The 27,033-nt window shown below is 45.3% G+C and overlaps 3 protein-coding genes across 7 annotated transcripts in view; 1 reads left to right on the top strand and 2 right to left on the bottom strand.

The window, feature by feature from the left end:
• SOS2 (SOS Ras/Rho guanine nucleotide exchange factor 2) overlaps positions 1-6,342 on the bottom strand; it is a 56,163-nt gene extending 49,821 nt beyond the window's left edge. The window contains exon 1 of the mRNA XM_064461179.1: positions 5,904-6,342. Within this exon, the coding sequence (XP_064317249.1) occupies positions 5,904-5,990 (87 nt within the window). The 5' untranslated portion in view covers positions 5,991-6,342. The remainder of the gene's footprint in view (positions 1-5,903) is intronic.
• Positions 6,343-7,954: 1,612 nt separating this feature from the next.
• L2HGDH (L-2-hydroxyglutarate dehydrogenase) lies at positions 7,955-23,805 on the bottom strand. Its single transcript, XM_064461170.1, has 10 exons — positions 23,689-23,805; positions 23,324-23,439; positions 21,346-21,497; positions 19,305-19,436; positions 16,968-17,130; positions 16,382-16,416; positions 14,724-14,891; positions 12,654-12,811; positions 11,303-11,434; positions 7,955-10,338 (listed from the first exon to the last, which is right to left on the bottom strand). Exons 1-10 carry the CDS (start codon positions 23,769-23,771, stop codon positions 10,143-10,145), a joined length of 1,335 nt encoding a protein of 444 aa, XP_064317240.1. The 5' UTR covers positions 23,772-23,805; the 3' UTR covers positions 7,955-10,142.
• DMAC2L (distal membrane arm assembly component 2 like) overlaps positions 23,549-27,033 on the top strand; it is a 7,055-nt gene continuing 3,570 nt past the window's right edge. For 2 of the 5 annotated variants that reach the window (XM_064461174.1, XM_064461175.1), the window contains exons 1-3: positions 23,880-24,206; positions 25,275-25,483; positions 26,338-26,509. In XM_064461174.1, the coding sequence (XP_064317244.1) occupies positions 24,097-24,206; positions 25,275-25,483; positions 26,338-26,509 (491 nt within the window). In that variant the 5' untranslated portion in view covers positions 23,880-24,096. Of the gene's footprint in view, positions 23,826-23,879; positions 24,207-25,274; positions 25,484-26,337; positions 26,510-27,033 lie in introns of those variants that run through there. The other 3 variants (XM_064461176.1, XM_064461177.1, XM_064461178.1) reach the window with 3 other exon arrangements.

Raw genomic sequence — 27,033 nt, 5'->3', positions numbered from 1 at the left:
CTAGCGAGGTAATTATAAAAGCAAATAACAGACTCGACAGCTTCTCCAGAGATTAGATAATGCTTGCGCTGTGCAAAGAGGACAAGAGAGGTGAAAAACTTGGGAGAGCAGAAGAGGTGGTGGAGAGGAGACAAAGAAACACCCGAATAGGTGAGGCGGCTCCAGCGGGAGAGCATGCGTGAGGTGGGGAGGGGAGAGCCAGAGAAGCACCCGCTCCCCACCTCTCCCAGTGCCCACCTCCGGGGTGCAGAGGAGCGGCAGGATGACCACCTGTGAGGGGAATAAGGGCACGAGAGTCAGGTGAATCACAGCAGCAAAGGGTTCAGTTTGTTTTTTCTTCCTGTGACAAGTCAGCCTGGCAAGTCTTTAAGCCAACGCAAATGCTAATTTCCAAGTTCCATTTTAACAACCCAGGTAGGAAGTGTTTCTTCTGCTACTGTTGCCAAATTAAACTGCACTGTTCCTACTACTTTTAAATGTCTTAGATTTAAAACTACCTTCATTTCATGGCACTAGCTGAGAAAACTCTCCAGTTGCCATTTGCCACCTGCAGATTCCAGTGACAGGACTTAAGCTAAACAGTGTAAAAAAAAAAAGATAGACATGGGAAGAAAAAGCATTTAAATAAAAGAACCAGTCCCTTTAGTTCCAAAAATTATTTACAACACTGAAAATTTATGCAAGAACATAAAAAAAAAACCACCCCAGTCTACTCACTTGTAAGGGACTAAAGCCAACCTATAACGATACCCAGCCACCACCAGGAATACAGGAGGACTGGAGGAATTAGCCTGTTGTTCATGGAAGTCTTGGTAGCCTCCACAGGGATTTGCTGTTCCTTTCCACACCTCCAGCCACCTCTCGATTGTGAACAAGGTGTTGTGAGGCAACAGCCAGGTCCATGCTTCAAACTCGTATGGGTCTACATATTTCCCAGGTAATTAAGTATCACCAGCACTTCCCTCATTTGCCGTTCTCCCCAGCGGAACGTCACAGAGGCATTCGTGTTTGTAGCGACTGCACGTCTGCAAAGGTCCAGGCTTAGGAGCTCAAATATAGTTACTAGAAGCTAAATGACTCAACAGACTTCAAAACTGAACATCACTACTATTTTAAAACATCATAACAAGCAACTTTACAGCTGAAATTATAATGCATTAAATCATAACCCGTTATAATGATGCTATAAGGCATTAAATAACTCTAACCCATGGGGGCCTGATCCTGCAATGGGGAATGTGCAGGCAAACTACCTTGATGGAGCAGTGAAAAAAACGGGGTAGCCCCTGCACCTACCCTAACAGCGCAACCTTACACAAGATCCATGTCGTTGTACATTAACTCCCATATGTTTTATAATATAATGAAGCATTGCATTAATGTAAACTTCAAAAAATGTCCTCAGAATGGTCTTTTATATTTCCGTATGCAACATTTACTAAGAATAAACCCTTTAGTCATGCTCTAGATATTTGATGAGTAGTCCAGAGCAATAGTGGAATTGTTTTAGAAAATGCAAATAGTGTACAGTGCCACGATTACACCAACATGTGTCGTGCCTGCAGAAATGTGAGTATTAACTGTTTAATGGTCTCTATCTGCAAATAATGGAGAAAATAAAAACAATAATACCTGTGAGGTGCTTGTGAATTAAATTTAGCAGAGTGAAAGAACAAAGCAACTGAGTACACAGCTCTTGTTTACAGAAATAGATTTTTAATTTGCCAGTGGATTTGTAAGAGCACGCACAAATGATAATGCACACACAAGAGTATTTTAGGGCAAGTAAATCCATATATACATGTCCAACAACACATTATGTGTTATTTTAAAAAATACACACTAGTTCTACAGTTTCATCTGCTTAATTTTGAAAACTTACTCCAAGTAACCGGAACAGAAGTTTATTCCAGGTAGCAATGGGAGATATTTGGCATTAATTAAGTTTTCAATTACAATTCCCAGAAACTATTTATACAATGCACATTCACTACGTTAAAACCGGGACTTTCTGCACGTCAGTGGGAGCTAGGCACTCAGCTGCTACCACCGAGACTCACGCATGATTTTCTTGGGCTCCCCTGTAATCCCAGACTGAGATTAATAGATATAACATCAAAGCATCGATATCAACTTGGAAAATCAATTCAGTTCTGGAAAGTTTCATTTGGAAGAAAGTTGACAGTCAGCAAGAACAAGCTTTGGCACTGGATGTGTGCTAGGAAACCCGGTTACAAAATTGAAATGCCAGCTTTAGAAAAAGGTTTCATAATTTGACATCTTGCTGCACAAAGACCATTGGGCCAGGAACAGCTGACAACCGAACAAATCAAAACAAACCTGGACAAAAAACACCTGGAGAAATGAAAAAGGGGGAGAGAGTAAATTCCCCGACACTGCCTTCCCCTCTGGCACCCATGGGAGAAAATCCCCTTCCATGGCAGGTCCTGGTTTCACGGGAGGAGGATCTGGCCAGCTGTGGAGGGGGGAGCAGAAAAGCCCCTCATCGCAGCCCCCCAGAGTGGCACTGCCCCGTTGAGCACCAGCTTTAATAATGCTGCCAGTATCAACATCCCGAGGATTCCAACCCAACCATCCCCGCCAGCGGGGCGTTTGAAATGCATGTGATTTCTGCGGGAACAGCTGCCTGCACGCTTCGAGAATTATTCAAAGAGACATTGTGATCCTTTAATAACTAAAGTCAGCTCCCAGATTAAAAGCCTTTATAAAGCTTAGACTGTAGACCTGTTTGAAGTGATTTACTTGCTACAAACAGCAGTTCAAGGAACTATAACCTAAGTGACCAGATTAAAAAAAAAATATTGTTTTCTTCCGATTCATTTACTCTGACAGGACTTTTATAACGAGTTTCATTATAGTCCCTTCCTACTTAGGTTTCCAGCACAGCAACAGAAGTAAAATGTTTTAGGGTAAGGACATGGTTGTAAATCTACCAGCTGGAAGAGAGGCAGTACATGAAAGTGCTTTATAATTTTCAACTTATTAGATTCCAAGGTGCCGGTGCTAAGGACATGGTGATAGCAGTATTTAAAAAAACTATTTTTAAAAAAATCTGGTTTAATGATGGCTTGCTGTTTAGCTTTGGTTTTTTTTGGTAGGCACAATTTAGCACTCTCTACTCATCTTACACTAAGTACTACCACTGAAATACATACAGAACATTGTTCAAAAAACAGATTCTCATCTTTTTTTCACATATTAAAGTAAGAACTGATGTATTTTACCATTTTTCCCCACGCATGATTTGTTAAGCATCAACTGCTTAGAACTGAAGTAAATGCACGGGTTTAAAAGTGGTTAGATAAAAAGAAGTGACCTTAAACTTGTTGAATGCATAATGAAAGAGACCGGAGCTCTTCAAAGCATGTTATCGACTTAAAATTCAAGAAGCAAGGAAATACTACTACTTGTGAACTGTACTGGCTCGTTATCTAGCTCCACATCTTTCTGTATTTCAGAATTCTGATTTCTCACACCTTAACATACACAAACACAAATACCTTCCTCTTTTTCTATTGCCAGTTTTTCAAGAAGCATCCATTAAAAGGAACAGCTTTCAAGAATGGGAAACAGAATACTCTCTGCACTTGCAGCATAGCCTACTGAGATGGAAACCCAGCTTAGAAGGTCAAAAACCTCTCTATTCCGGGCATTTAACTAGAAAGTTTCTGAAGGTCAGACTTTTAAATTTTCATCGCAAAAGCAACCTGCTTGAAAAGATCATATCTAAACTGGCTGACAAGCAGATTTTTAAACCTCTTCAGAACAAAACTGCAAACTATTTGAAAACCGTGGTAACATTTTGTAAATTCTGCAACTAACAGAAAATCTAATGTTTTGGTGCACTTTGGATTCAGCGCCATGCTCTTCAGCTCTCCTATGAGTAACAGAAATGCTCTCATCTCATTATTGAAGGGAAAATGCAAGATGTAAACAAAACAACCCATAAATTTTCTAAAATGCGCTGGTTTTAAAATCTCCAGTGTTCATATTAGGGCATTTGATCTTTTTAAAAAAAATATATTAAAACTGACAGTGTCTCCCTAATAGCCTGCCTGCAGTCACTGTTACAGTGATACAATTTTGTTTTGACTCACTGATACTGCGTGTTCATAAAATAAATGCACATTACAGTACGATTGCTTCATGCTAAAGGGTGGGTACTGCAGACAAGGAACTTTCCCAGGAAGAAAAAAACCTGTCTATAAGCAACTACAAATTTTTACAAGCAGTCACTGGTATCAAGACTATTTCCTCTGGTTTAGAAAGTCTAAGTTCCTGCTCCATTTCTTTCCACCAAAACCAAACGTAAGGAGACAGTAAGAACTGGTAAGAGCAGCGTTAATCCACCAACTTTTACACCACTTGTATTTTAGAATGATGAAAACACCTTTTGAGTTTTAAAGACATCCTTTTGGTCAAACTGATATAGCTGTACTTCACGTTTGGGTGGGTGCTGGATGGTGTCAAGGTGCTGTTTTATGTCAACCTCCAGCGATCAGGAAAAGAGCAGCATGGCATTCTCTAAACTTCCCCGGACACGCTGCAAAGCAACTACTATGAGGAGGAGGAGATTGGAGAGCAGAGAGAAGAAAACCCAGGACTCTTCAGACAGGCGATTAGTGGTTTTTATGCCAGCCACAAGACTACTTAGCTGCCTTTGGCGGTTTTTCATACAAGTGACATAGGGACCCAAAACAAATGCAAATCTTTGATTCTCTTTTTAATTTAAAAGAAAAGAGAGAGAATCATTACCCAACACCATTGCTAAATCTATTCTTGGAAAAAAAAAGAGACAAACCACGACTCACATGAGCGCCTGCATTACTCGTATCACAGTGTTGCCCAGCACCAGATCAGCAGGCCATTATGTTATGAACTGTATAATGGTCCTCAACCTTTGCAAGAGCACATCGCTCCCCCCATGCCCCACCAGCCTCAACATAACCCACTCCCTGCGCTATTGGGGGTGCCCTACCTACAGGCGATGCGCTGGGGACCACCCTGTTATGGCAAAACACGTTATAAAAAGATAAATTCCTCCCCCGTGACAGGCTAAGCGGTTTCCCACACGGTTTATCTCATTTATGCAGTGGGTAGTTGTTTCTTGCAAGAAAATACAGGATGACTTTACCCTGTGCCACCGGCGTTCTCCCTCACAGAAACGGGGCTGGAGGGGGCCGCCTGTCAGCGGCGCCTCACCCGGGGGGCAGCAAGGAGGGGGGGTGTCCCTGGCTTCGGGAGGGGGCCTGGCGGGGCCCTCTGGAGAAACGCCGCGGGGAAGGGATGGAAGGCTGCGCTTCCACGGCCCCTCTCAGAAGCTAAATCAGTAATATTCATCAGCGGCCTCAAAGCGAGCAGCCCAATCAAGAAGGGAGGACGGGACTTTTGGCAAGTGCCGGTGAAGGGGAGAAGGAGAAGCCTCTGGGAGGAGGAGGAGGGTGTGCGAGGCACAGCATCCCCGCACAAAGAAGCGCCGGCGGCGGGAGGTGGCCCCGGGCGGTGGGTGACCCTGCCTGAGCGGGGGGCAGCGGGAGGAGCCCCGGGGGCCCCTTCCATCCCCGAGCTGCGGGGGGGGGGGCACACGGGGCGAGGGGAGGGACGGCGGGGGTCCCGCAAGAGCCAGGCGGGACAGCGGCACCGTGCGAGCTCTGCTCCGCCCCGGGGGTACGGGCACCGGCAACGGCGGTGCGGGCACCGGCCCGTCCGGCGGTGCGGGCACCGGCACCCACCGCCGGACGGGCCCACCACGGGCACCGGGAGCCCGGGAAGATGGGCTTGCGGGCGGGGGAAGGGGCGCTGCCGGGGGCCGCAAGGCGGGCTTGAGGCGCAGGTGCCACCCGCTCCCCCCCCGCCGCCGCCGCCGCCACCGCCGGACTGACCTTGCGTAGGGCGGGCACGAAGAGCCCCCGCCATTTCGGGCCGTTCTCCTCGCCGAAGAACTCGTACGGCTGCGGCGGCGGCTGCATGGCGCCCGTCGGCGGCTCCTCTGCATCGGGACCGCCCGCCTCGCCGCTCCCCGCCGGCTACGGCGCCCGGGGCATGGAGGGGGGCGCTGAGGCGGGGGGGGGGGTAGGAGAAGCCGCCGCCGGCGCTCGTCAGGGCCGGGGCGCGCCGCGCTGGGCTGTCGGCCGCCGCTGGCTCGCTCCTCACCCCCCCGCCCGGGCGGCCATCACATCCGGCGCGGGAGGGGCCGGGCTCGGGGCCGCTCGCCGTGCGCTGACGGGGCGGCGGGTGAGGCACCCTCGGCCCCGCTCCCCGCGGCCCGCTACCGCCGCCGCCCTCGGCGCGCATGCGCCGCCGCCGCCACCATTCTGCCCTGCCCTCCGCCCACTGCCGCGGCGCCCCCTGCCGGCCGCGCCGCCGCCCCGGGCGGGCGGGGACGGGACCGGGACCGGGACGGGGACCGGGACCGGGGACGGGGCCGGGCCAGCCCCGGCTGGGGTTTAATTAATCCCGCTGGAATTGGGCCGAGTTGTGGCACTACGCTACGACCCCGAACCCTTAGGGAGCCGCTTGTCGCGGCCACGGCGGACGCTACCCTTCCCTGTCGCACCTCCCGCCCGTGCGGTGGCAAAGGCTGGCAGCAGCTCGCCCCCGTCCCGTCTGTCCTCTGGCTCCCTCGGTCCTTCCCTCTTCGCCTTACTGGGAACGGCCTCGTCCTGCGGGGAGGCTCAACCAGAACCATCGTCCTGGGAGAAGGAATCAGCAGCAGCTGCGGTGCAGCACTCTGCAACCTGCCAGCAGCAGCCTCCCTACCAGAGCCTTGGTTTTCTCCCTACCTGGAGCCTCTTCCTCACCTAAAGGCAGTTTTCCTCCCTACCCAGAGGCAGTTTTCCAGCCTACCCCGGAGAACACGGGCTGTCACTGTTCCTTCCCAACAACCGCTCCAGCCAAACTTTCCCTCATTTCCCTTCCGATGGCATTGTATTCAAATCTCAATGCCTTATATACCACCACCCCCCCCCGCTTTGAAGACTTGTCTACAAAGGGAGTAGATAAATTAAAATCAGAAAAAGAAAGTGCCTTTCTGCCAGCAGAGATGTGACCCTTTGTTTTGACAGATTTCCCAGAGGAGACAGGCGCTTGCAGAGGCAGTGACAGCTCCTTTTGCTCTGTGGTCTTACCCTTCCCGCGGCCGTCAGAGCAGCCTGGGAGGTTTCCAACAAAATATTTCTGTAGGAAAACACTTGTTTGTCAAGCCCAAACTGTGAGCAAAAGGAAAAAGGTAATCCCGAGTGGAACTTTAGGGTAACTGTGGTGAGATCTGCGAAGCTGCAGTTTGGAGAGCTGGGATGGCTGGTCTGGAAGTAGACATTCCAGCTCGGGTGAGCTCCTCACCTAACCCCTTGTTCCCACCTCCGCAGCCCCCAAAGCCCCTGTTCTTCAGGATGTGACATTCCTCTCTTCTCCAGAGAGCCTGAACTGCTCCAAGGTGTGGCAGTGGTGACCGGATGCGATGAAGTGCCCTAAAGGAGCTCGTTTTCCCAAGAGCGGCCATCCAGTAAGCCGTGACGCACAGCACTACATTATTTCTTTGCAACATTTTGAAAAAGAATACACCATACTCTTCCTAGAGTTTAGGACTAACCTAATGGGATACTTTGGGGGAATAAATTGTGTTTGTTCAAAGCTGTCCTAATGCATTTATTCAGGATTTCAAGCATTACCATTCCCCATGCCATTACAGGTCCAGATCAGGCTTAAGACTAGTTCTGTCCACTGTGTACCACCTGTGTGAGATGAAGCTGTGAAGTGTGATAAGCGTAGATAAGATACAGGTACTTTAGGAAGACAAGTTTGGTCATGTGTCCTCCCCACTAAATGAAGTAATTCCTATTATGTAGAGCTATATCCTGTCTAATTCAGGTGAGAATTAGCAAATAGCAGTGAAACTTCCCAAAGTCAGGAGAAATACACAGACCTTAAACAATTTAAAAAGAAAACCACCACGCTATTTTAATCACAATAAAGGCACAGTTACTAAGCCATCCAAGTACCGTTTTAGAAAATATATTAACATGTTTTCACACTTTGTGGGCAACAGGATTTACGTATGGAACCCCGCTGTCATAATTCTCTGAAGTTATTCCTTTAAAAAAGGGTTGTAACTCTAAAAATGGAAATATTTCACAGAATGCTACATAAAGATTCATAATTTAAAAGCTTCAATAAAACTCTACCCTGAAATAATCACCTCCTGAGAGTAAAAAACACAGCAGGCTGCACAAGTAAATGTGCTGACTTAAGATTCACCATAGTATATGACTGCTTTACATTTTAATGTTCTTTATTCTGTTAATACATGTTAGGGCCACACCTCATGTGGGAGGAAGTTGCTTTTGCAATCCTTTTGTAGTATTTACTGTTGATAGGCAACACTTCTGGCAGGGAATGAAGATACGATTGTTCCATTGTAAAGATATAACTTTTACCCAGCCGTATGGTATTTTAGCATTTGGAATATCTAAATCTCTGTCTAGTGTTGTTGTGGCTACGAATAATGACCAAAGCTTTTCTTTGAATGGCTAATTATTTTAATTTCCAGGTTGCCCTTATATGGGAGTCACTTTTCCGGTAAAGCAGATGTCACCAGGAAAAAAAAAAAGACGACAAGACAGGTTAAGCCCTTTCTCTCTCAAAATCAGCTCAGCTCTGTACAGTAAAAACATCACTAGCACACCTGACCTCCTCTGCTAACGCGCTCCCTCATGCATGTCAGAGTACAGAAAGTAACTTAAAAAAAAAAAAAAAAAAAGAGTATGGCAATTTGCCTGGTAGCAAACTACCCACAATTATCTGTATTACCCAACATCCTGTGAACATCTGCTTTAAAAGTACTCTCAAGTACTTTGTCCCTGGGGCCACATAATTCTTTTTTGTAGCAATTATGCAGAACACACCAAGATACTCAGTTAGCTTAGTACCAAACTTGTTTAACATCTCTCTATAGTTTAAAGCACATTCTCCACACAGACTCTCTTCCAGGCGCACCTTTGATAAAACTTCAAATATCAGTAAGAGTTCAGAAGAGTAACCAGCACCTTCTAAGCTCCCCTCTTGCCAGCCGTGTGGGAAATAGGAAACCTTCCTGACTCATTGCTGTTTGGGCTCCAAGGGAAGCACTACGCAACATGACTCAATTAAGACAGGTTTCTGTAGTTTCCCTCCCTTCACATTTGCTGTTACAAAGACCATTTTCACTGGATTGCTCAACATGCTGTATGAAGATAAGCTCTTCTTGCATTACCATTATTCAACGGGAAAAAAAACAAAACCCTGAACCCCAAAACCACTGAAGTAGTTTCTGATCAGTGCTGACTACCCAAATTTAAGCTAAATGAAAAATGACTGCTTATGTATACAATTTAATTTCAGCTCTATAAAAAAAAATAGAGTCAGCAATCAGACAGCATATCTGAATTGCATATCTAAATTGACTTGGATTTGGTAATCCCTTGTTAGGCTTATTTTTCTCTGAAATACTCTACATTCATGTAGAAGGCTCTGAATATTGTTTTCAGTCTCTATTAAAGCCCTTAACTCCCTATCAGCAGAACTCTTAAGCAGGGCTTATCCTTCTATCTCCATTACTTTAATGTATGCTAGGGGACTGCAGACTCCAATTTAAATGGAGTCAAAGAGAAGGCAGACAGAGAACCACCCATGCTCGTGGTTTGTCAGAGGACCGACCACCTCTCCAGAGTGCGAGGAGGAGGCAATGAGAAGTCTGTGCGGGAAACCCCACCACAGAGGCTCTTCCTGCTCCACCTAATGGCCCACTACCATATGGGAGACCCTCACGCTGTGTCTGGCACCAGCCCCTCCACAGGTGGTTCCTGCTCAGGTGAACAAACCTTTACTGCAAACAGGGCTGTTTGCTTCTCCCTTGCAGATGGCAGTACCGCAGCGGGTCTTACCAGGCACCGTAACTCCTTTAGTCGTAAAGCTGAGAAGTTGTGGGCTGGCAAAGGCGAACATTTCTAACGCTGGTTTTGCACTGCACAGCTATACCAGCACTGCCTGTTTCATCTTTGTCATTAAAGGTTGCAGAGTTCATTCAATGCAGACAAGCTGCTACATATACAAGAGGGGTAAAACCGCACTACACCTGTCACCGTTCACAATTCAAACCTTCGCTTCACTTCATCTGCAATCATTTTTGCAATGGCAAGGGAGGAGGTAGCAGCAGGAGAAGGGGCATTTCTGACGTGAAGTATCCTGCTTCCAATATCTCCACTGCCTCCATCGAATACAAAGTCATCTACCAAATTTCCGTCACTGTCCAGTGCTTGGGCTCTCACTCCGGATGGACCCCTGCAAAATGAAGGAGGAGCTCACCATGAGAAAGAAAACATTTTCTGAAGTCAGAAAATCAGTTCTGTTCTGACCTCATGAAGGTGCCCAGGGAAACAGTAAGGAAGGCAGACTGTGGAGTCAAACCCCAGTCAGGCTTCTGGGGGAGCACAGGGAAGTTTAATGCTTGTGAGGCAGAGTGGGAGATGTCTTGCAGTCGTTACCATAAAACAAGGGCAGGTGGCCAAGCAGAGGATCTTCTGTATCCTTCCTGGTTGTGAAGTTACTCTCCTCCACACACACACAAACACGCCCCATCTTTTCAAAAAGGAAACCCTTTGTTTTGAAACAGCAAGCCTTGTCAAACATGAATTTCATGCCAATTGCATACTGCCGGAGCTGGATAACTCCCTTTTACCATGCTCAAGCTTTTCTTACTCTGGATTTTCTCCCTGCAGATGTCTGGACAGCTAAACCCACCTCCATGTAGTGAAATCCCTCATTGTTCCTGACAAGTCTTTTCAGTTCCTTCACATTTCTAAACTGCTTTGAATTAGTTTCTCACTCCACACAGTAAGGAGCTGAATACAATTTTATTTAGATGATTAAACTAAGCCAATATTCACTCTGTAGCAACTCTCAGTCTGGCTTCCCCTCTGGACTTCATTAGTGTTTTGCTTTCTTTGTGAACTCAGATTACGTTCAGGCTACTGAATGTGTCACTAGGATAAACAGACTTTCTTTTTAGTGAATATGTCAAAACTGGGATTTTCAGCCTAGGGAGAAAGTCACACAAACATTCATCAAACTTGCCTACACACAAGCAAACACAATATAAAAGGCATTCCTGTAGAGAGTATCTAAATGCTTCTATGCTTCCATAGCACATTTTGGTGGGGGGAGTAAGCTAATGCCACATTTGTTACTGTTAAAAATAAGAAATGTAACAAGCCACCTGCTGTTACTAACAAGAGGAGTTCTTTACCTGAGTACATCATTGATGGTAACCTCAGGGATGAACTTCTGAAGTTGCTTCACCTGCGCACTAAGGAAACACGCTCTGTACATTTCACTCAGTCCATAAGACAAGTTTCTCAGCACAAGCTTCCATAACCCACTGCAGAGAGAGAAAATAACTGCAGTAAGAGCAATTCTTCCATAATAAATGCAGCCATGTCTAACACTGTCTAAGAAGGCGGCAAATGCAACTGCATGGCAAAAGTTCCCATTCCCAACATCGGTAATCCAAACATGCTTTCTACTTGAGAAATAGATGTTTGTCCTTCCCTGCTTCAACAAACCTTGTTTATGGGGCTGTAGTGTTGCATTTACGTTCTTTCTTTGAGAACTAACTCTGAACTCCAGTCCTTCCTATGTCCAGGATCTTTCTCTGGTCCAGTCAAATGGCCAGAGACTGAAAACCCCCATGCACGAGGGGTGCAAGTCAGATCGTTCTGAGAAGATCACCACTCCTAAACCCCCCAGCTTTCAGTCAATGAATCTTGCTATGTCTTTGCAAATCTTATTTGCTTGTTTTGCTTTCCTCAAGTCTTCCAGTACAAAAATCTATAGACAATGACCAAGACGCTTTCAACTCTTTAATAAACTGCATTAAGTTGAGCTGTTTGCCAGAAAGCTGGTTTCCAGTTCTCTGACCTGATTTTCAGCCTCTCCTTGGATCCTCCCCAATATTTTCAATTCTTTTTCAAGTCTAATTTCTAAAATTGAGCACTTGGTAATGGTCCGTCCAGCCCATCATAGAGAAGCAAGATTTCTCTCAACTTCTACAGATATTCTGTTCATTTATGTTTGCAATTTTAGCAATGATTCCTAATTCCCCTGACAAGCTAAGACAGCTTCCCAGCCTGCATTCGTGGCTCTTAACATACCTCCTTGCACTTGGATGTTTTTTAAACGTATATTGATGGTCTGATAAAATTTAACATGGCAATTCAGACCACTCTCTGTTCTCTCTTCCAAGCATCCTCTGCAGGTATTTTAATCACACTGTCTAGGTTGATTAAAATATTACACTGCATTGGACCAAAACCAGTCCTGGAAGAGCTCCACGAGTAACAACATGGCTCAGCAGCACCTTCCGATGAGCAGCCACGTTCTCAGACCAGCTGAGACGTGCCTTGGTAGTTTATGAAAATTCACATATTAGATCACATGAAGTCAAGTGTCTTGGAGAAGTCCACCCTTATCAGCACAACTGTCTTTAAACACACCAAAAACTTGGCAAAAGCAGGCTTTTTGACAAGAACTCACTTCCATGGAGTCCCAAACCAACATCTAAATAACTGCGTTCAGCAGACAAAAAGGCAAGATGTTACCTGTACGTTATAGCATCTAAAAAGTCTGCAGTGCTGAAGTCAAACAATCTGTAGCCCTCTCGCTTAAAGGCCAGTACTGCATTAGGGCCAAGCCAAACGCTGCCATCCATTCTTGGGGTGAAATGGAATCCCAGAAAAGGGAACTGAGGGTTGGGAACCTATAGCGGGATACAACAGATATTACACTAGTTACAAACCAGATCAGAGAAACAGCCATGCAACCACTCAAGCCAACAAACTCGTCCAGGAAACATGGAAAACATTTGCAAGGAGGAAAGTATGGACATTTACAGTTTATTGTGTGAGAGAATGAACAAAACAAATCAAAACACAATAAAGGAGCTGTCCTCCCGATAAATGGAAATAACGATTTTTAAATGATCAAGTGAAAAAGGAAGTAAATGTGCCTCTTTATTTCCAATTGCTACAACAAAATTTGAGTCATATAACCACACAGTTGGCTCCTGCGCTGGTTTTTCTGCTTGTTAATTGTGCCGTTACAGCACGTAACTAATTCAAAACACTCAAGAGCAGAGCAGGGCCAAGTAAGACTGCATCTTAGGTAAACACAAAACAAACAACAGAGTAAAAAAAAAAAATACACGTGATTTCTCAGGATATAAATCAACCCACAAAAAAACCAATGACACACTAATGCTATTCACCAGTAGTAATTATACTGCAATAAAGTAGATTATAAAATATTAGGAAAACCTCACCATTCCTGCCTTGCTCAAAACATGCAAGCCTGATTAATGCTAATAATAAGTACCTGAAGTTTCTTTTTTGTTTGCGAATAGATTACAGTGTAATTGTGTGCAAAGGCTGGAACAGAAATAAGCTGTCTATATGCAGATACAAGTATTAAATAAGCACACCTCTTCATGAGCTGGCACTTCCAGATCTTTAGCTATTTAGAAAAGGTGACTACAGAGGTGACTCTCTTATAGTCTGAAAATACCCAAGTATTGGGTATTTCTCAAAAAACAGTACTGTTATGATTAAAAATTGCTTCGAGATATGTTCCTTTTCTGTATTCAGTGCACTGTTTTTCCTGTTAAAAATATGGTTTTAATACTTTCAAAGCTTAGTGCAACTACCCCACGAACTACATGACATTTCTAGTAACACATCACGAAGAGTCATGCAATTTTCTAATCTTAATACTGTATTTGCCATAACAAAAAATTTCAAAGGGTACAAGCTATCCTCACACAGCCAGGAAACAAGGCTGGAGAGTACCCTCACATCCCAGCCAGTTCTTCCCTCCCATCCCAAGACAGGATCCTGAGTCATTCCCAGGTGAGGAGAGGTCAGACAAACATCCAATGCCCGGGGATACACAATTTCCTTAGGGTGACCTGCTCCAATGTTTAGCAGGCAAATGTAAGCTCATATTCAGAAAGGTGGTATTTCAACGTACTGCATGAATTAACTAAAATGCTGCTCTAGGAATTCTCTCTTCTTGCTTGCTATCTTCCCTTTCTGTCTGGATTTGCTCCTCTTCATCACGCTGTTTGTCTATATTAGATGGTAGAAAGCTTGTCCTTTTCCTCCTGTGTCTATTACTTGTCATACGAAGTAAGGCTAATTCAAAGATGAGGTTGAGAGACAAATATCTAAATCTGAGCTTTGGGTATTAGCACACAAGATAAAACCCTACGTCTAAGTAATTTGTTATTTACTCTTGTCCCTCATTGACTTTGGAATCCTGCCTACAGATTTATTTTACAACATAATGAAAGAAGCCAGGCTTTTGTGGGCGTGTGGCTATCATGCTAAATGTTCCTATTAAAAAACCAAAAACAGAAACAAAAAAACCCCGACTGGCAATAATTTCCCACATGGTACTTCTACCCTAAGTAGGTAGAAGTAGTAGGAAGTAGCAGCACCTTCTACCTCAAGAATTAACAAAAACAAGCTGTCCTGTCATAAAGTTACTGAATCTAAGTCCACATTTTGTGTACCACTCTCTGCAGTCTAACAGAGATAACCACGTAATACTGCCCTTCTTCCTGTAGTTTTAGCAGTTCTTAGAGTACACTGTGAGAGACAAACAAGAGTCCGTACCGGATAAATATTTCCTTTAACCATGTAGCACTTCTCTGGTTTTAGCACCAAATAATCTCCACGGAAGGGTACAATACGAGGTTCAGGGCTGCAGCCACTGATCTCAGACAGGCGGTCTGAGTAAAGTCCTGCACAGGTGACAATGTGCCGACAGTAGATTTCCTCACCCTGTGGAAAAAAAACCAAAACACACAAAAGTTCAACATATCTACTGAAGAACCACCCATCACCTATAAGCCTTGGAAAGAAAAAAGAGTCAAGATGAGAAAGAAAAACAACTATATCCTCAAAAGGAGGCAGAAACATTTGTTTCATTTAATTCTTTATAATATTCTCCTTTATTCACTGGAGGAGAACTATCCTAAAATGGCAATTCATTGGGCAGGTAGGACTGGAATAATCTTTACAGAAAAGGGGCGGGAAGGGGAAAAAAAACCAGAATGAAAAAAGAAACATGTCTTCAATTCTCAGCCTACCTTCAGGTTCAGTTCCCAGGACACAGAGCCTCGTGCCTTACCCATGCAGGCTTACTGTACCCGGCAGAGGCCCAGCGCATCAGCGCCAAAGGCTCTGCACCCCAACTGAGCATCTCCCCCCAGCACTCCCTCATCTCTGCACCCTACAAAGCCCCGATGCCAGGCCCAGGCCAGCCCGCAGTGCCCTGGCCGGGTTTGCATTGCCGGAGGGTGTGTGACAGGTGGCATAGCAAAGTAACTGCAATACATTTGGTTAAATAAGGCTGTTAACAGATTTCATCCCACGCACCAGGAGTGGTCATACTACCCAATGGTAGTTTATCCAGAAAACTACGCAGGTTCACAGCACACAGGTATGGAGAGCTGTTAAATATCTAGGCACCTTACCATCTAAATAAATAAATAAAATCACAACCTGTGATCTATCTATATAGCTCACAGTATTTGTTTTCAAATACTATGGGGTTTTTCTTCAACTAAAAATGGTTCCATAGAAATAATAAAATAATCTTTAAGAATCAGTGAGAGAATCTAACAGATTTTGAAAGCTACTTTTTAATGAAAGAGCAGAAATAGAACAAGAAAGCAGCAGCACTAACTTTAAAAACTATTGTGGGGGAGTGAGGCTGGGGTTTTTTTGTCTCTCCCCCCTCCCTCCCCCCCCCAAGAGTCCAGATATTCCCTCCTGAAGGCAAAAAGGTTACAACTACATTTCCTGTGCAGCATTAACTGACTTGTGCCTGTTTTACTACATTACCTTGTGCCTTTCTGAAGATAAAATGATACTAAATGCCTCCTTATCATTTTTACAGATGCCAAAGACCAAAAGCACACATGAAAACAGGTGTTTCTCACCAAACGGACACCTTGGATACAACAAGCATAAGAATGTGCAAATGCAGAAGGGATATATACAGTCAGGCATATGTCAGGCAGCAGAAAGTTATACTTTCATTATTATTCCAGTACACAGTAAAATCTGAACATGCTCATATGCTTTGTTAAGACTTGATTGCAGTTGTTTTATAAAAGCAGTCCTAGATGACAGTGGCCATGTTACTGAACAGCAGCTTTTAAACTTTGTTTAGAGCACTGATTAATCCACCAGGATTCAACAAAAATTCTTGAGAAAAGGAGAAATAGCTTCCTATTAAACAATTAAATCTTCAACTTAGTTCTTACCTTTGAGTTCCTAACAATGACTGGGTATTTCAGTCCTGTAATAGAATTGGCCAAGAGAAGGAATTAATAGAATACATAACAGAAAACTGACGGAACAAGCAACTTGTCACGCTTAAGTGTTCTTCCACTGGAAGATCTCCCAGCTATGGAGCAAATACTGTTAACAATAACTGATATTGCTGGTCATAACTGTATTTATGAATTAATAGGGTGTTGTGTTTTTTTGTTTTTAATTCTTCTGTATGTGTACCAGCACTGATCCAACCTGCCTTCCAGGATAAACAAAAGCACTATCACAAGAATACACATGCAATATTCAGCTAAATCTGATTTTAATAGGAAAGGACAACCTACTTCCTCTCTTTTACTGTCATTTTCATTCAACAGCATTAAATGTTTCAGCTGAAGGGTGATGGGCCATGGGGAAAAAAGTGAGCTTGCTCTATGCTCAGACAGAATTTTGCCTTTTGTCTCTTCCCTATGAGACAGAAAGGTTCAGAAATGTGATTTCAGTTAAAGTAAATGAGTTTTTGAACAAAATCTTTGGCAGGGCTGTAGTAAATGGAGGGCAAAAAAAATGCCTTACCATCTTCACTTTCTGAAGAACTTTCTTTAGCCATCTCCATGTTCGTTACTTCAAAATCAGTCAAGATCGTCCCACCTGCTTCCTGGAAGTCTTCAGCATAGGACTGGGCTACTTGTTTGTAATTCACAATGCCGGTATAGGGAGAATCAAGGGCCATCAGACCCTGAAACAGTATCAAGATACAGAAGGACCGTGAAGGATGTATGTGGGCTTTGGTCTTTAATACAGCGAATATTTCACCTAGAATAATGTGCATTGCCATGGAGAAGGGAATGCCACTGCCTCCTCATCCCTGGCTGCTTGTTCATAGTCTCTCCACATGCCAGCTCCAGTGTTCGTGTTTGCTGACAACCAACATGGCAAAAACTGCTTACGGTGGATTAAGTGACTGTGTAACTACAGCACAAACAAGTCTTAATCAGGGCTTAATGATAAAACAGGTTACCTAACCTTGGCTTCAGCTAGTACTTAGTTTTCACCATGCACTATGCAATTCCACCTTCAAATGGGAGCTCTACCTGATGCACGGCTGTTGCCAATGCCTCCTGTGAGGCTAAAAGATATCATCTCAACGCTTCCTGCATTGCACATCAGAGAGAAAAGTCCCTTCTGAATTAGACAACAGCCTATACTTGTCCTAGCAGAAAGCAAGGTTCGAGTCCAGCACTGGACTCGAGTAGCTGGAATTTTTAGTGTTTCTCAGAGACATTTTACTATCCTTATACCAAAAAGCATCGTTTCTCACATAATTTTTATCATGCTAGATGGCATCACAATATTTTCCTAGTTCCGGCTATAAAATAAGGACAGTAGGACTGCTTTATCTCTGAGGAATGCTGCAAGTGTAACTACACTAAAAGACTGCCAGCCACTCAGATACTACAACAGCAGGGGCCATTTACATGCCCAAGACAACCAGAATGGTTGGTAAAACTATCTTACACAAAACCTTCCTCTCCACTTGATACACAGGGCAATGTTTGGTAACATCACTCAAGTTCTCTTTGCTTACGAGGAAAGGACTCCGCTCAGGAAACCAAAGCAAATGAAGTAAGACCCATTTGAATCTACTCATTTGCAGAAGTAAATGCCTAGCTGGATCTTGAACATGCAAGGAATGTTTGAAGGAGCAGATACAAAATGTTTACGAGAAAAAAGATAAAGATTCCTCTCCAGGAAATTTCTGTCTGTACCTACAACCACTCATAAGCAAGCAGTCATGCAGCTATACCAAGAGCAAGTTGCCAGATTAAAGAATACGGGGAATTTATATCCAGATTTCCCTCTCAATCAAAGATATACTAAACAACAAGTCTGTATTCCCTAAACTGCTCACATTTCTCCTGCTGTGAAAATACACACAGTGCTACCTAACAATCACATGTGCAGGAAGCAACTGGATTGAAATTGGCTCCGTCCAAATCCACACTTGCAGATGGGAAGGAATTTTCACTGCTGCACTCTCAAGCTTTACTGTAAGTGAAATAGTTGTAGTGGGAAGGAGCAGAATCATCTCAGCATAAACTCAGATATAGCAGCTCTAACCTGGGCAAAGGGAAATCTGCCTGTCAACCACAAAAACACACAAGTGCCTGCAAGGAGAAGGGGAAAAAATTTTAAAGATTAAAAAAATTAAATACAAATCTCATTGTAATTGGTGGGAGAACTGGGTTTTTTTTGTTCCTGAGCATATATGTCATGGAGGACACCTCTGTGTAAAGCTGGTAAAAGGATGAAGTTGGAACAACTTGTAGGCTCTCTCCATTTGCCTAGAAATTCAGTCCTGCGCAGGGACTAAGGGACTACAGAGTCTCCTACTTTGACTCAAATAATTCTGATTCCTTTTGTAGGCTGCAAGTGAGATGGATTACCTGCTCCCTAATTTGCAAATGCTGGCCCGTATGAAACAGCCAGCACATAATTTGCAATGAGTGCAGCAGCAGCTCTTGATGAGTGAAGTTATCAAGAGAATTAATGAACATGGAGAACTGATGAACTATGAACTGATGAGCAAGAGGTGAGCAGGAGAAACCTGAGGTGAAAGTGTCACCAAGAAAGACTCTGCAGGATCACCTTGTGTTGTGTTAGACCTGGTCTGATGTGTATGTAATGGCCAATGCATAGGAAGGATTGGGCTGAGCTAAAAAGTTCCAGAAATAAATGGATACATATATTTTTGTTGACAATTGTATTTCTTCTGGGTTTTCAGGCTCTTCTGAACTTGCCACCCATGCAAACTACCACGAGGCCAGAAACGTATTTATGTTAAATTAAAAAATAACGTCACCCGAGAAACAGAGGCCTTATATGCCAAATAAAAGTAAGCAAATCCCTTACCCTGCAGAAGGGTTCTTTCGCTTGTATTTCTTTTGCTCCAATCAGTTTCAGACCTCGGACGTTGTTTTGCAGCCCTCTTTCATACAGAGCTTTGAGTCTTGGAATTTCATCTTGTTCAACGGCTACAATTAGCTTCAGAAAAAAAGATAACAAGGCACACCAGTGAGCAAAATACACAAAGCCAGGTTTGGCATCAAGCCCAAGCTAACAAGCAAGCGATAGCGAATGAGTGAACAGTGAATTGTACTTCAAGGGGGGAAAAGTGTGGTGTGTGCCGTTAGTTGCACAAGATTCTATCCATACCTGTTATTACTGAGAAAGCACTAATATATTCAGGAGAGTGAAAAATAAACGTTAATCTGTAGTTTAAGTTACTATCAATAGATAATATTTGCTAAAAGTACCATGAGACTACAAATCTGAATATGAAAGAAGATAATATGATTTTAAAGAGGCACTGGGATACTTTCAAAAATAAAACTGAACTTAACCCAAGATGTACAAATCTCAAACAGTCTCAATAAGAGAGTAAGGACATGTTCTGACATGGTGTTTAAACTGAATTGTACCACCCTTACTTCATTTAACCATGTAGCTAGCTCACAACTACCACAAGGGATTTATCCAGACTATGAGTTCTCTGGGCTGGGTTTGCACAGACCATACTGTTTCCAGGCCTAATTTAGGTCTGGCAACACAGGCATATTTGCATTGAGAAGGCACTAAATTCTCTGAGCTTGGGACTGCTTTATGTAAAACTAGCTGTAAAGCCTCAACAGCCTCAACATCATCTTCCCTGGAATAAACACCGCTGGGGAAGGTGATGCATAAGTACACAAATTCAATGCCAGCCAAGGACCAACAATGCTGCAGGGTCAGTGCCAGCCTTGCCTGAGCCCAAACTGACTCCTACAGAGCGCATCACACGTCTTGGTGCTTTGAGTTGAGAGCAGGCTTCTAACTTCAGGCATATCACTGCACAAATCCACAGTGCCATCTTGTGACCAGCGCTGCAGTGCAGGGAGCGCAGCAGGAATGCCGCACCGTGCACAGCCAGGCCAGGGCAAAGCCCAGCCACGCTGGTGCGGGGCCCAACACTGCCACGGCCAGAGATCTCTGCTCTGCACCCCAGAGCTAGGAGAGATCTACACCCAGCTCACAGTGGGTGCTGAGCTAGGAGACCTCGAAGTGGTGCTTGTCACATCAGACAGGGTCTGCACTGCACTTTTAAGAGACAGGCTCATGCTGTCCAAGATGTTTAAGAGCAACCTGGAAAGGGGCAGGGAGGTGAGAAAGGCAGATGATGGTTTACAGTGACTCAAAGTGGTTCAGGTCTTTGGAACTGCTCATCAAAGCACGCTGTGATGCAAAAGTTTTTAACTGAAAAACATTTGGAAGTAAAATCCATTGAAAGCCACTACAGACAAAGCAGATCAGGCTCAGAAAATAACCTGAGCTGAAAACAGTTGGAAGCTGGCAGAATTAATAATTCGCTTGTCCTGCTCTCATTCCTTCCTGTGCTTCTGTTTATAGATGCTTCCAGAAACAGGATATAGGGTTGGACAGACCCCAGGCTGAATCGGTCTTCTGTCCTCAGCATTTCAGGCTGTGTTAGCTGGAAGCAACATGGCATAAATGCATGTAGCAGGGGTACATCTGGAGCTGTTTTCAAGTCACCGTGTCTCTCCAGAGCCTGATATGCCAAGAAGTATGGCATGCACATACTGAGAGCCTCTGTGTTCCTTGGAGCTAGTGGCTCTACATGTGTGCCCCTCCACAGGGCCTGGCTTCCACCGTTACCTGGGCTACTTCAGCTCAGCCTCCAGATAAGGAGAATTATTATTTAGGCCCAGAAAAGGAACTGATTTGAGTTGCTGGAAAGAAGAAAACAAAAAGGCGGTTCATCCTGAAGGTGGTAACTGTTGCCAAAACTCATCTCTCAGGAGAAACACCACAACCAGGCCTGCGCTATATATTGTAACATACATTACACAGTCTCAGTTTCCAAAGGTAAAGTAAGAACACACGGCAGTTCCTGTACCTTCCCACACTGCTTATATGGTATTCCCTTCTGGTCGCAGTACTTGTAGCAGAGGGCTGCACCCTGCACACACAGCTTCGCTTTCAGAGATCCGGGTTTGTAGTAAATTCCGCTGTGAATCACACCACTGTTATGTCCGCTCTGGTGATGAGCTAAAGAGAAAGAAAAATACATTAGGAAAATACATGTTCATGACTGGTTCATATCTTAATTACTTCAGCTGTCACAGGAGTGAGCAATTTGAGGTCCTGCCCTAGATCAGCGTTATAAGAGATGCTCAAATAAGGTAACTGCACAGCAAACAATTCCTCCCTCAGTCTCAAAGGGCTAGAAAAATACTGACACAGCAAGACCTAGTTAATAGTAAACCATCACAGCTTGCAGTGTGTTGAATCAACGAGGGAAAGAAAAAAAGAAAAAAAATCACAAGTTTTTCCTCCAAGAGCTACAACTACAGGTCAATCAATCAAATTTTTCTACACGTTAAATTTAAGAAATTCAATTTTTAAAATAAAAGGCACACTTAAAGGCCTCATCTAACATAATGTCTGTGCAATCGTCAATTTCTTTGGATGTGCTGGTAGGCTTATTCAAGTATTTCTGAAGTGGATTAGGATGCTATTTCCCCTTTGTAATTAAGTAAAATCGAGGTGAAAAATACCATAACATTTTTTAATTGAAGTAATTCAGGCAAGTTCTCCCTCTTAACACATTGACTCCCAGCGGTCATTCCTGCTTCACACTCACACAACTGTTAAGGGCTGCATGTATGTCCCATCTTGGGGATAAAAGGCCACTTCATATCGTACATATAACATCAAGAGCAACATGTAGCCTGGCTGATGGAGCTATTTAAAGAAAGAGCTTGGGCTCAGAGGTCTTATTTTAAGTTAGCCACTGATCTAATCCCTTGGGGTTGCTCCTACCTACCCTGAGTGACTACGTACCTGTGTAAGCACTTGGTGTGAAAAGACCGCTTAACATGAACCTATGCTTGTACTTGAACGAGCCAGAAAAGCTTTCAGTGAAACTACAGGGCTCGTTCTTTCTTATTTCAAAGTCAGGCCAGATGCCGAGGTGCAGAGTGCCTCAAGATTTCCTGTGTAAGCAGGCAACACTGGGAGCTGTGCCATTTTACCCTGGCTAATGCTGGGTCGGTAACCAGTGGTATCTTTCCAGTTATCCCTGTTAGTTCTTTACCATCAACCTGCCATGCCCATGACAGCACCTTGCACACCATATACAGGGATATCCAGATACATGGGAAAAGTGACTCTGGTTTACACTTCTGGCAATTAACAGACAGGCGTGGACTTTGTCCAGGCCAGCAGCTCCCAGATATTTTTAAGCAGTTCTACTTCCCGACTGTTTGCTGTTCACTCTTCTCCTCATGCCCCACCAAAAAGCCGTCCTGGCACCATTTCTCAGCTCATCCTCTGCCTCCTGCTCTGCACAGCACTAAACCAGCCCTGCCCTTGTCCCTTTGCAATCTGCACTGCTCCTCGCTTGAGTCATTCACCCTCCTTGCCTTTTTCCCCAAAATCCCTGCTGCTGCTGGAGCCCCAGGCCAGTAAGACCTGCCGCTTTCAAACAGTGAAGTGGCAATGTTCACTCTTTCTTGACTTAAAGTTCTAACTTGTGAGTCCCAACAGTGAAGCATAGGCTGACGACGGCCCTGCTTCTCCACTGAAGGACGCATCCCTGGGTGAAGGGAGGAAGAAATCCCCTGTCAGGGCAAAGCCAGTGGTGCCTGGAAACAGAGATGCTCTTCTCAGGTTTGGAATCCATCACCCATTTCAGAGACAAGGGCAGATGCTCCTCCACAGCTGCTCACCCACTCAAAAGCAGAGCTTCCATTTACAGGTATGTTCATGAAACACTGAGGTTTTGGCAAGTGTGTGCTTCAGTAAATATTTCTGACAGACTGACACCAGGTAACTCCAAGCACCGGGCTGAGGAAGGCACACCGGGACCATACCTAGCTCCTTCTCCTTCTCCAGCACGGCAAAAGCCAGTACGGGGTGCCGTCGGACGAGCTCCCGGGCGGAGGCCAGCCCCACGATTCCCGCGCCCACCACCACCACGTCGAAGGTGCTGTGGGGAGAGGGACAGGGCCGTGAGCTCGCCCCGACAGCCTTCCCGCGGGGACGCGCCCCTCCGCCCGGCGGACAGCCCGCCTCCCGCCCCGGCCCTCAGGGGACGGCGACGGCCCGGCCCCGTCCCGCCGAGAGGGAAGGGCTGAGGGGGCGCGGGCAGGGCCCTCCGCGGACACGGCGAGGAGGAGGAGGAGGCGGCGGCGGGGCTGAGGCAAGGCCGCCCCCCGCACCGGCGCCACGACCTCACCTGCGCTGGCGGCGCTGGGCCCGCCACAGCGCCGCGGCCCCGCAGCCACCCGCCCGCTGCCGGAGCAGCGCCGCCGCCGCCATCTTAGGGGCGGTGATACACGGCGGGCCGGGCTCCTCCTCCGCTCCCCGGCGGCGGTGAGGGGCGGCCGGGGGAGGGACGGGTTGGGGTGGCCTCTGCGCACGGTTCGTCTCCTCGGCGGCTGGGAGGGGATCCCGGGAGGGCGGCGGGGCGAGCCCTGAGACGGCGGTGGGGCTTCCCCTGTGGCTGTCCTTCCTGCTGGGCTGACGGACCTGGCTAGGCCCTGAGGAGAAGCCGGGTACAGGCCGCCCGTCCTGCTGCTGGGGGAGCTGGCCTTGACACTCCAAATAACGTCTCCGTTTCCCCTCTCTCCTTTTCTTCAAGAACATGATGCTGTTGGGGAAGCTTGTGCAGCCGGTGTGCAGCCTGAGCAGGCTGCCGCCGCCGCCGGGCGCCTGCAGACACTTCTGGGGATGGCTGAATGCCGTGTTCAACAAGTAAGAGTGATTCGGGGCGCACAGGTCAAGCAACGGGTCCCACGTACCCGCTGCGTGGGTCCCAGGGCTGGAGAGAACATCCTCTATTACCGGTGCTCTTCTTTTCCCCCCAATGGCATGTGCATGCTTGGCAGGGGTCGTTCCTTGCCTGTTTCCAGATAGAAAGCTCAGGCCTTCCAGAGGAAGGTGTGCACCTCGGTCCCTCCCTGGGGTGGCCAAGGCAAGCTTTGATGTGGATTCTCTCCCTAAATGCTGGTCTGCCTTTGACCCCTGACTGCATTTGAGCCCGTAGACAACCATGCCCCCTTTACTTAGGAAAGCATCTAACCAACCCATCACTTAAAATGTGATTCAGCCACACAAGGATTTCACATTTGTTTTTAGAAATATAAAGCCTTTCTCTCAGAAATTTCCTCTGCCCCATAACTTTTGCCAGTAGCAGATAGTTTTGCCTTATGTCTTCTAGTTCTGTGGAAAGGGTCGTGTGGTGTGGCTGATGGCTGTGATGGGCGGGAAGCTCAACCAGACAAGAGGCTCTTGCTTCTGTCTTCAGCATCGCTTACCAGAATAAGATATCCTTTAATGGAACAGGTCCATGCTGAGGTGTGCCTTTTTGAAATATTGTTGAGAAGGAGGCTTCAGGAATGACATACATTTGACAGGCAATGTTCTCTTTTTATATAATAAAACTATGTTTGGAGGACAGATTTGCAATTGTTGTAAAGCCTTATTCTGGGTAAAGAAAGGTGTTTTTTATCTCATACATGGAAGGAAACAACCAATTAGAAGGGTTAACACATGCCAAGTCAAGTTGCATTTGTATTCTTTCTTTTATTTTTTTTTAACCAATGGTAACTGCCATTTAAAACAAATTTTAAAAACCCTTATGCTAGACTGAGAACCAGCACAACCCAAATAATTATACGTAAATGACTTCCAGTAAATCATATTCCTACTTTGCTGACATCATGCATATACCCAAATATTTGTGGTACAGTATTATTATCATAAAGACAATAAATCTGCCACATTATAGAAACTGTGTTAACTCTCTTTCTGTCTTGGCAGAGTGGACTACGAACGTATAGAAGCCGTTGGCCCCGACAGGGCAGCGTCGGAATGGCTGTTGCGATGCGGTGCCCTGGTGCGCTACCAAGGCCATCAGAAATGGCAGCAGGACTACAACGGTCTCCCAACGGGGCCCTTGGGGAAATACAAGATAGAAGCAATTAATGCCACCGACTCTTGTATCATGTACAGAGGATTTGACTATTTGGGTAATGTAGGCACAGCTGTGCAAAGATTATATGGAATGGTCATAGTTCTTTCAGTTGCATCAAAATATGAATAACCAGGTCATTGTCTTGTTCCTTAGTAAGACAGAGAGAAATCTTTTGAAATCTTTTTTTTTTTTCTTCTTTTTTCCCTTAAAATGGCTCCACAAATATTCAGCAGTTCCCAAGGTTTTGCTGGAGGTGTGCTGTGAAGCAGAAAGAGATGGGGAACTTCATCAGCCCTTACCTGAAGTGACAGTAGCATTAAGGAAATGCAACAAAGATTTGCTGTTTCACTGAGTTCATAGTTAAGTAGCCAAAAACACTACTTTAAATATCCTTTTTCTTTTAAACCAAGTGGTGTTTTTGGTGTCTGTCAAGTCATAATACTGCTTGTTCTTCAGGCATTTATGATGTCTTCAAAGACAAAAAAAAAAAAGGAGCAAGCTCTCAGTTTCTTACAAAATAAAAAAGAGATTATTTCAGGTCTCCTTTAAATAAAAAAATCCAAAATGGGGAACAGATTATTTTCCTTTTATTGACAGGGGACCTTGAATTTTTGCATTATTGCATTCCTAATTCAGAGTCATCGTTATCTCCCAAGCTTGTAAAGCTTTTTTTGCTACTTGCCCACGTCAAAGCTGTTAGGATCCTACCAAAAAGATACAAACCCTGGGGGTTTTCATATATTTGAAGTCCCATAAAGGGACGTTGGAGCTTCATTGTGTGTTATGGCCTCACTGTTTAGAGGAGCACGTTGCTGTGTGGTTTTGGAGGCAGTTACTACATTGGCGAGCAAGAACGAGAACAGGTTGTTCCTGGTATTCTGAAGGAAGTACTCGTTTTGGTCTTTCCAGATGGTCTCGAACATGTGACAGAAATCACGCTGCAGAAGTGTATTTACATACAGGACGAGTGTCTGCAGAGGCTCAGCAAGACGAAGAATCTACAGAAGAGCCTCCTCCAGCTGAAGATAATTTCCTGTGGGAATGTCACAGATAAAGGCATCATTGCACTGCACAAGCTGACGTATGTGAGCTGCTGAGGTTTTCTTGCTCCCTAGCAGTTACCACCCCATGGTTTGGGGATTGTGTTGATTGGAGGGCTGAAGTCCCAACATTTCTGGGGTGCTTCAGATGCATGTGGGGCTGTGGAATGGCTGGGTCTGGGGACTGACCTGCATGACAGCCTGGGAGGGAGGGATGGCACTGCTGCTGCAGGAGATGTTTCTTCAAGTGTGATTGAAGACACAGTGTTGTGGATAGCTCTGGAAAGACAGGCGAATTAACTGGTGAAGGGTCTGGAGAGCAGGTTTTATGAGAGAGATTGAGGGAACTGGGGTTGTTTAGCCTGGAGAAGGGGAGGCTGAGGGGAGACCTTATCGCTCTCTGCAACTGCCTGAAAGGAGGTTGTAGTGAGGTGGGGGTTGGTCTCTTCTCCCAGGTAACTAGTGATAGGACGAGAGGAAATGGCCTCAAGCTGCATCACGGGAGGTTTAGGTTGGGTATTAGGATCAATGTCTTTACTGAGGGAGTGGTCAGACATTGGCACAG

The sequence above is a fragment of the Phalacrocorax carbo genome, chromosome 9, assembly GCF_963921805.1.
Source record: "Phalacrocorax carbo chromosome 9, bPhaCar2.1, whole genome shotgun sequence".
NCBI classification, from domain to species: Eukaryota; Metazoa; Chordata; class Aves; order Suliformes; family Phalacrocoracidae; genus Phalacrocorax; species Phalacrocorax carbo.
The sequence above is the reverse complement of the archived record's forward strand: the minus strand, read 5'-3'. Positions and strand labels throughout refer to the sequence as shown.